The sequence below is a fragment of the Bidens hawaiensis genome, unplaced genomic scaffold (genome assembly GCF_021521415.1).
Source record: "Bidens hawaiensis isolate Kalapana, Puna unplaced genomic scaffold, B.hawaiensis_p1.1 tig00014334_1, whole genome shotgun sequence".
NCBI classification, from domain to species: Eukaryota; Viridiplantae; Streptophyta; class Magnoliopsida; order Asterales; family Asteraceae; genus Bidens; species Bidens hawaiensis.
In genome coordinates, this window is record NW_027492232.1 from 312,344 (window position 1) to 322,710 (window position 10,367).

At 34.6% G+C, this 10,367-nt stretch overlaps 1 protein-coding gene across 1 annotated transcript; it reads left to right on the top strand.

Annotated features, from left to right (window-relative positions):
- The first annotated feature begins 3,794 nt into the window (after positions 1-3,794).
- LOC143546351 (zinc finger protein JACKDAW-like) lies at positions 3,795-6,442 on the top strand. Its single transcript, XM_077038036.1, has 3 exons — positions 3,795-4,437; positions 4,551-4,950; positions 5,238-6,442. Exons 1-3 carry the CDS (start codon positions 4,311-4,313, stop codon positions 5,995-5,997), a joined length of 1,287 nt encoding a protein of 428 aa, XP_076894151.1. The 5' UTR covers positions 3,795-4,310; the 3' UTR covers positions 5,998-6,442.
- Positions 6,443-10,367: the final 3,925 nt, after the last annotated feature.

The window sequence follows — 10,367 nt, forward strand, 5'->3', positions numbered from 1 at the left end:
TTTTATAAAATGGTTTATAAAAGATGGGGTGTTTATATATTTTATAAAGTATAAAATAAATAAAAAAAAATAAATAAATATATTTTGGGGCCGGTTTTGGGTGGGCCCCACACCCCAAAAGTTTTGGTCAAAGTTGGTAAAGAAAGGATGGAGGTTGAGTGTGATTACACTTGACCAAAAAAAACCTAACATGGATTTGATTGAACTTGATTGAGATATGATCTCATATTATAAACATATGGTTCAACACACTTTCATAATACAACCACTTTTCTTTCTTTCTTTCTTGTTTTTTTTGGTTCCGCCGAGAATTCAAGAAAGGAGGTTCGGGTCTTGGTTATTCGTGTTCAAGCTCCTTAACAAAGTTCGGTGTGTGTTGGAGGCTCGGGGTATCTTCCGTTTGAGGATTTTCCCTTTGAAAGTCTAGCATCAACATCATCATCTTCTTCAACATCAACTACACTCTTAAAGGGTTAAGAATGTAAGTGTTTATAGCTTTGATAGTTTAGTTTTTCCGTATCATTTGATCCTTGCTTCGGGTTTCTAATAAATAGATTATTGGTAATCTTATGAAATGAATAAACTAGGTTGTTCATGAACACATCTTATATAAACTTGTAATATATACATATATAAACACATGGATACATATGTTTAGTTTGTAAATATCACGCTTCCGCCATTTTAATGACTAGTTAAATGGTTAACTAAGTTTATAAATTCCATAGAAACCCAACACTTCATACTATTACTTGAAAATTATGTATTTTTATTTAAATTGTTTTCACACAAAATCATGTTTTAACATGGGGTTCTAACCTAGAACTAAACCACATGCACAAAGGCAAATGTAATTTATCGAGTGGTAATATAGTAAAGGCAACAACTCGATAGCAATCCATAAACACGATGGCTCTAAATATTAAACCTTAAAGTTGATGTTTCTTTAACTAAACTAACATGCAAATTGCTAATCACTAACAAAACATTCATAAGTATCTAAAGGCAACTAACATGGATTGAACTAGTCATCATATATATTACATGCTAACATCGAACAAAATAAACATTAATGTAATTCACAGTATTGAACACGTCAAATTATATAATATTGTAATAGTTATAACTTTGACATTATTCAAGTAGTAAAATAAAAAATACAACTAATTACTATCAAATCGAAGTCCAATATTTCTTGTACTTCTCAATTAGCTTGAGGTAATTACTTCGTAAATGGATTGCCAAACTTAACTTTATATGAACTTCGCTAATTATGAATACATCTCCATGTTCCATTATTTTCTTTATATAATGGAACTTTCAAAGAATACGCTTTGTTCGATGATGTGGCCTTGGCTCATTTTCCTATAGAATAGCTTACATGATGTCACGACATATCTTTATGGGCTTATCGATGCTCAAACATCACACTTAGATCAATAATTAACTTCTTCATCCAAGCCGCATCTTGTGCCGGATCCAATGCAACATTGTATTATAACTGTGTAGTAAATTGTGCAACAACCTTTTGCTTAAAAAACTCTTCAAAGTGATAGCTCCCGCATTCAACATGAACATATATGTAGGTTCCCTGGACGGATCGCATGAGATATATCGGTCTACTCAGGTGCGGAATCTCTGCGTAGATCGTTACGAGTATAGAACACAAACAAACACACGAATAACCGAACACACGTTATATATTATAACTCAAACACGTGACGTAATATCACCGATACAGACTCTCGTCCTCACATTACAACGAACTCGAACTACTGAAACGAACTTAAAACAACTAACTCTAAACCAAGCCTTAAGCTGGTATATAAATACACGACAACTTCGCCTGGCATGTTCAGGCGAAGTTGTCCATAACTTCGCTTGACTAACAAGTTCGCCTGTTAAGCGAACTTGTCAGTAACTTCGCTTAAACATACAAAACATAGTTAAACATTACAGACACTAGATTATGAACTACTGACACTATGCACCAACAATATATCTTGATTTGTTTGGAAACTAGCATTAGCGGACGTTATAGGGCCGTCATGGTGAGTTCTTACTAGCCCAAAAAATAAGTATCAAAGTAGGTAAAGAATTTATTGATAGAGATGACAAAATGATATATAAAGATTCAAATGAACATTAACTAATTTATTCTACCTCTTCTCCTCAATTCTCCAATCGGGAGTTGTTCTACTAACGTTTCTCTTGAACTCAAGAGATTACTGATACACTAACGTGTCACTAACTCAAAGTCCATGATCACCTTATAAGAATATTTAACTAATCCAACGTATCATCGAAAGCTCGGCTGAGGAGTAAATGGGGTTGGGGCTTAAGCATAGGGATATAAGAAACTTTTCAATGAAATTTCTTTGGCATGTTAGATACGTTGTTGAAGAATGTTTTACATCAAACATAGGTTTAATTCCTAATTATTAGAATATAATAAAGTGGTTGGTGTAATAACTAATAAGACCATTCGCTATGGGGTGCGGTGGAGGAGGTTGATGGGCGCCCTTGGGCGCGGAACACCACCAAGGGGCGCCCTTGGTGGTGGGGCGACGATCGGCGCCCTTGTGTGTGAATGTGGGTCCCCCTCTTAGCAGCTCTATCCAACTCTCGCACACACATACATACGTATGCATATATATATATACATATATATATAATAGAGGTGTCCTTGGTGCATTAAACCATAGTGGGACATTATTGGTTACGGCTTCGATGCCCCTGTGCTTACGCGGCGCTGACGTGACACTGTGTTGGGGCTTCGATGCCCCACACCATAAAGGATAGTCTAAGTGTAATTTTTCAATTTTTAGTTAGCTTGTCAGTTTGTTCTTATATGTTTGGGCCCGAGGCCATTTAAACAAAGCTCATCAAGCCGTAAATAATGAAGCATAGCATGGCATGGCTTCACCTATAAAAGGTGAAGTATGAACATGCTAACATAACCTTTTGCAAATCTTATCCTTTTACCAACTCCCTTCTCTCTCTCTCAACTTTCTTAATCGGGTAATAATAAACTCAAACAAGATCCGAGATCTCGGTTCCTCATTAGTGATTTTCGCTAACTAGTGTTGAGACACTTAGGATAAATGTATTAACAATCACATCGAGTATGCACACAGCCCCGAAAACATAACACATAAATGGGGCTAGAAATTCACCTGAATGCGGTTACGTTCACCGTTAATCGTAATCCCTTTCTTGAGCTGTGCACGGCTAACTGTATAATATTCGCATGTATCAATTAACTATTGATTGATCCAAGAACACTAGTTGTTTGTTGTTTCATCCGTCCATATGACCAACGGTATAGGTGATAATTTATTGATAGAGTTGACAAAACGATATATAAAGATTTAAGTGGACGTTGACTAACTCATTCTAGTACCTAATTCTCCAATCGAGAGTTGTCCTACTAACGCTTCTCTTGAACACAAGAGATTACCATTCACTAAACCTGTCACTAATTCAAAGTCCGTAATCACCTTATACGAACATTTAACTAATTCAATGTATCATAGAAAGCTCAGGTAGTAGTAAATGGGGTTGGGGGCTTAAAAGTAAAGGGTGATAGGAAACTTTTCAATGAAATTTCTTCGACATGTACTGATAGATACGATAGATACGATCATACGTTGTTGAAGAATGTTTTGCATCAAACATATGGTAATTCCTAATTACTAGAATAAAATAAAGGGGTTGGTGTAATAACTAGTAAGTGTAATTCTGTAAAGAAATATTTATTAATCATGTAACTTTTGATCCTAGCTAGGCTACCATCTTGCTAGAAAGGTCCCATCCTTTAATATATATATATATATATATTGATTGATTGTTACCTGTTAAAAAAAATGATTTGGAGTAAATATTATTGTTATGCTCGTGAGTCAGTGATGGACTGATGGAGAAAGATAGGGTCCAAGTAGAGTCTTTGTCTGACAGACTTTCTACACAACCCGTGTAAGATTCATAAACTAAACCCATCTCTCTCTCTAAAAATAATATTCTCTTCTTTCTCTTCTCTATCATCATGTGTGTTTTTTCATCTACCAAGATTCAATTCAAACAAAACTCAAAACATTGACAAAGATCAACGTCAGATAAGAACTTTTATCAACAACAAAGATTCTTAACTTTGAGTTAACTCTATCCACTTAGATACATATCATCTTCATCTTTCATTTCAACAACCTACTATACAATCATCATCATCATATATACTCATCATCATCTGTGTTCTTCCTGTTCTTAACTCTATTGTTTTTCATCTCCTTGAATAATATATATAATAAAACATGTCCGGTGAAGACTTTTTATCATCTCCATCTTCTCTTTCAGCTTTCATCCAAGATCCCATCTCAAACCCTAACCCTAATACCTCAAATTCATCTAAAAGAAAGCGTAATCTCCCTGGCACACCTGGTATTATTATTATTATTATTATTATTATTATTATTATTATTATTACTATATAATATTATTATTAAATACTATGTAACAAATATAATCAAAAGTTACCAACTCTTTTTGTGTAGATCCAGATGCAGAAGTGATAGCTTTATCTCCAAGATCTCTAATGGCAACAAACCAATTTGTATGTGAAATATGCAACAAGGGTTTTCAAAGAGACCAGAACTTGCAGCTGCATAGAAGAGGACACAATCTACCATGGAAGCTTAAGCAAAGAAACAAAAATGAAATTGTCAAGAGAAAAGTTTATATTTGTCCGGAGGTAAGCTGTGTGCATCATGACCCATCACGAGCTCTTGGAGATCTAACCGGAGTTAAGAAGCACTTTAGCCGGAAACATGGTGAGAAGAAGTGGAAGTGCGAAAAGTGTTCCAAAAAGTACGCAGTTCAGTCTGACTGGAAAGCTCATAGCAAAATTTGTGGTACCAGAGAGTACAAGTGTGATTGCGGGACACTCTTTTCTAGGTAAATATTATGTTACTTTCATGCTATGCTATAGCTACACCACCACTCTTTACAAGATACTCAGACGCCCTTTTGAACATAAAAGTTGTTATTGTTCAAAACGGCGTCTGACTAATATCATGACCAGATATCATGATCAATGTTCTGACTATAGATGGTTGTTTAAAATTGTGTGAGATTAGATGTCGGATGGTGTGTGTATAGCTGAGTGTTGTAGATATGTTGTTAGATTATAAAGATTTAATTATGCTAATGAAGGTTTATTAATTTGCATGAGTTTATAATAGGAAAGATAGCTTTATAACGCATAGAGCATTTTGTGACGCGTTAACCGAAGAAAATTCAAGAATGGCTTCGTTTCCAATTATGTCAAGTAGTGCAAATCTCAACTTTCGACATAATATGATGATGTTGAACGGTGGTGGTGTCGGCGAGGGGTTGCGGTTTCCTGGGATGTTCGGGGAAGTTAATCTTGAAACGAGTTCGGAAAAACCTAGATTACCAATGTGGTTCGATAACAATAATAATAATAATAATAATATTAATGGGAATGAACCACATTTGGAAAACCCTAGTAGCTCTTCATTTTTAGGGTCTTCAAGTTCCAATAATATTAATAACAATAATAATATTAATAATGTTGGAATGTTGCCATTGGAGATAAATCAATGGTTTAATGGAAGTCAAGAACCTGGAACATATTCCGGGTTGTTTATGAAAGATGAAGTGTATAATAATATTAACTACCCTACTTCAACCGGTGGCGCCACCGTGCCGGCAAGCCATATGTCAGCTACAGCATTGTTACAGAAGGCGGCTCAAATGGGATCAACAAGAAGTACAAATCAAGATATTAATACTAATACTACAGGGTTTGGAGTGATGAGTAGTAGTCATGATATTAATGGTCATGATGGGTTGATGATGATGATGATGAACTTAAAGCAAAAGAATGGTGTGAATGATAATTCGGATTTGACAAGGGATTTTCTTGGAGTTCAACAAAAGATGTTTAAGTTTGGTTCTAATTCATCAATGGAGAATTAATGAGAGATATGATGATGATGATAAGATGATGACAAATGAAGAAAAGAGACAAAGGAGTCACAAGAGGGGAATAATATTGCAGGTACAAAGAGGTAGAGTGTGTGTATGCATGTTATTACAGCAGGAAAAAAGGTTTTGTTTTAAGAAACTTGTGTCTGGTCTGGTCTGGTCTTGCCTGGCTGTACAACTTTTTATACAGTATGTGTTGTTCAGTCTGTGACCTACTCGATCTCTCTCTCTCTCTCTCTCTAAAGATAATAAGGACATGGCTCATTTTGTATTATAAGAATTTATAGGGTGTGCATTGCTTGCATACTGATGTACCTTGGAATAGGAAATTACTTTTGTTTCATTGTGCTAATATGTTAAGTTGTTTGTTACCATGTACTCATCATTTTATGTGCCAAGGTGAATATTGATAAAGGAAGGTAGAGTTGTCATGTCCAATAAGTAACTTAGGTTAAAAGACAAAAGCTAAACCTAAATCACTGATTCACTGTCTTCTCTTTGACCATAAGACCATTTACGATGGTAAGCCCACGGACGTAAGGGCGTTAGTGGGGTGAGGTGGCTTGAACGTAAAGTAGAAAGTTGACGGATGGTTCGAGATTTCATGGGAAACCCCGTAAACATGCATTGGTAGAGACATGAGAAACTGTGAGCGGGTTGGGGGGGGGGGGGATTGTCCGTACATAAGGCATCTGCTCATGCCTTCCCGCGTTGAGTATGTCGTGTTTTCCTGACTGTAGATGCTTTAATATCAATGTGTTGTGTTTATTTTCCGTTAAGATGTGTAAGTGGATTTTGTTGCATGATTTTATGATGCGGTATCTAATTCTAACACCTTTTGGATTGGTTAAGTTATTAAACTCTAATAGGAAACACGAAATGATTCAGCACTTGGGTTAATTGAATTCCACAACAAATAGGATCATCTTTCTCAACAAAAAAAATTGATATAATGAATGATCCTGCAAAATTAAGTTATGAGTTATAGAATCTCAGTATACCTAAATGATCAATCTCATTTCAAAGGAAAAAAAACGAGTTGATATGATTCGATTATTATATCAATGTATATAACAATATTATAACCGAAAAAATCAATGACTCTTATGAATGTGATACAACCTTTTGGACAGCCTAATAAAGCCTGGTTTTTGCTTGTAACCTAACAATCTTTGTCTTAATATAAGTTATAACATTACAGAACTTTTGTAAAAAACACAATTATGAGTAGATCGATCTCTAAAATTTTAAAACTTCTACACATATATAAATGAAAAACCTTAACTGAAAGATTTTATTTATGAAAATTTATAGGACTTACGCACTCACTATAAATTAATGATTAGAATTAGAGAAATCTCTTTGTAAAATTGTGTTGCCTGATAGGGTTGTTGTGTCATTATCATTACATAAATTAATTGAAACAAGACAAATGCAGTCTGGATGCTTAACAGTCAACCCTTTCTTAAGTTTCAATACATGATTAATTTGGATTACCAAATTTGGCCAAAACTTCTTTGGTTAAAAATATGACTAAATAGTTTATTTTTATTTTTCTCTTTTTCTCTTTTACTTGAAAGAATTATTGGATTCCAACATTATCATCATATGCCAGAGAAAATAGTTTTAGATACGTCCAATTTCTTTAGATGCATTATGAGTAATTTGAAAAATAATAAAATTATTCTTTTATTGTCTCCAAAGGAAAAAAGAGAGGATATCTTTATCGGTAACATTAATTATTTTTAAAGTAGGAATACATCTAAATATATATGACGATTAGATTGTGTGATTGATGCATGATTTCTCGGTTCGACCAACGTTACATTAATATTTTGTTGACTCTTACTCTCTTAGTAGTACTATATTAGGGTTCTAGCACTTGGCTCAAACTATTGGTTATGCCCACTTGATAAACTCAATTCATATTGTTGAATGATCATCGAGCTTAAATAGGTCCACAATGGGCAAGTCCATTAGGTTTACCCAAATGGCCTCTATATATAAGAGCTCACCCTAGGGGTGCACACGGTTCGGTTATTAGCATTAACCCAACCTAACCGATCGGTTATCAGTTCGCACTACTAGAAAACTGGGCATTTGCAACAGCCGTTTCGGTCGCAAATCAGTCGCAAATGCCTTTTTGCGACCGAATCGCAACCGGTTTCAACGGTCGGTTAAACCTTGGTCGGGAATTATTTTGCGACCATATTTTGCGACCGAAAATATTGTTCTGACCTCTTTCGCGACCACAGTTTCGGTTGCCAATATTGTGACCGTATTTGTGACCGAATCACTTTTGCGACCGGTTTTGTGACCGAACTTTTAGCGACTGAAATTGTGACCGAACCTTTTACGACCGATTTTCCAACCGAATGTTAGCAACCGAAATCGTGACCAGAAGTATTTGCGGCCGATTTGGCGACTGCATTTTTAGCGACAGAGTTTACGACCGAAACTAGTTACAACCGATTTTGCGACTGAACATTTTACGACTATTTTCCAACCAAATGTTAGCAACCGTAATCGCGACCACAAGTTTTTGCAACAAGTTTTGCGACTGATATTTTCAGTTACAATCGAAGCTAATTACAACCGACTTTGCAACCGGGTTCTTTAGAGACTACCAACATTATGACCAGTTTTTAAATCAAAAAATTAATATTAAAAGAATTATTTTTTTCTACTATTTATATATTCAATAACATAATTAAATAAATCTATAAATTCACAAAGTTAAAACAAATTTATAAAGCTAACCAAACATTCAAAACCAAATATGACAAAATATCCAAATTTAAGTACGATAAAAATACTAAATATCCAACTACAAGTACAATAAGAAATATCAAACATAGGTTCACCAACAAACATATGAATTGACCTAGTTAACAAAAAAATTAGACACTTAACTAGTTAGAGCTACTTTTGGGTATGTTATTGAGAAGAAACCGAATTTTCTCTTTCATTTCAGTGTTTTCCTCTTTCATATCAGCGTTCTATTTTGCTCAATTTGCTCCATCATTGTAAGTTTCTCTGATCTTTCTTTTTCTTTCTCCAGCCGTTGTGTTTCCTTTTCTTGTTGTAGTTGTGCTATTTTCTCGTTCAACCGTTGTACCTAACATAAAAGAAAAAGCATCCAGAAAGTCATTTCAGTCTCTAATGTTGAAATGCTTATACTTGTAGGTAAATGAATATGTGTCTTATTGCTTAATGACATGTATTAGAACGTGGAGACATAATCATACAAAAAGCAAACTAGTCAATCCTAATCAACTACAAGAATGGGATCTGCTATTTAAACCATTCCTAATATATGCAGAATAAATTATTTAGAAAGTAGAATAATAAATGATCAAATCACAATTTTATATGCATAGCATCGTATTTTGGTGTTTACTACAAATCTAAAATTCGTATTTTGGTGTTTACTACAAATCTAAAATCCATAAAACTGTATAAAAGAAACTAATTCTTGAAGGCATGTTTCATATACGACAATTAATACTTCTTATGATCAGTTAGGACCAAGTCTAACTCACTAACAGAGTGACATCAGCTATGAGCTATTATATGACTTGAATATAATTGAAAAAGTCGACTAAAATAGAGCGAATATACCTCTTCATTTCTTGCAGGTAAATACGAAGTACTAGTACCAGGCATTGAAGGTATACCCGTCATCACAGCATGTGGATCATTGATATCGTTAAACCCAAACAGTCTACCTTTTTTCTTTCCCCCAACAGCTTGTACTCATGAATTTGGATCAAATAACGGGCGTTTGCTAGCATCATCTCCATGCCTCTCCTTGACATATTTCTGATATGATTTCTATAACAAACAAGAACATTATATTTTGTAATATTTATAACTTTTAATAAATAACTAATAAGAATATATAATATACAAGTAAAGAAACTTACAAGAGAATCCTTTGCCCGGGTGTCAACCCAATCACAATCGTTTGGAATATCAATCTCATCTAAAATGATGGCCTCTTCTGAACCCACGCCTCCTCTACGACTCACCAATCTATCTAAAGGTCTTGTCCCTTTCTTCCCATGTGATTGAATCCAAATTTCATATACGGTAGCAGGTCGCCCAAGTTCTTTATCCTACAAATGTCATATTTGAAGGTTAATATTAGCATGAAATGTTTATTAAAAAAAACAAATTAAAATCTCTTACAGCTTTTAGTTTAACCGTCACATAGGTTTGCGAGCCAATAGTATGTTTGCCCCCTGTTGATTTCTCTCTATTTATGATATTCTGAGAAGACTTTTTTCCACTCGTCTGTGTTCCATTTGTCAATTAGACCTTCCCAAATCTTAGCCCCCATCCATTGTGGCTTATGTGGA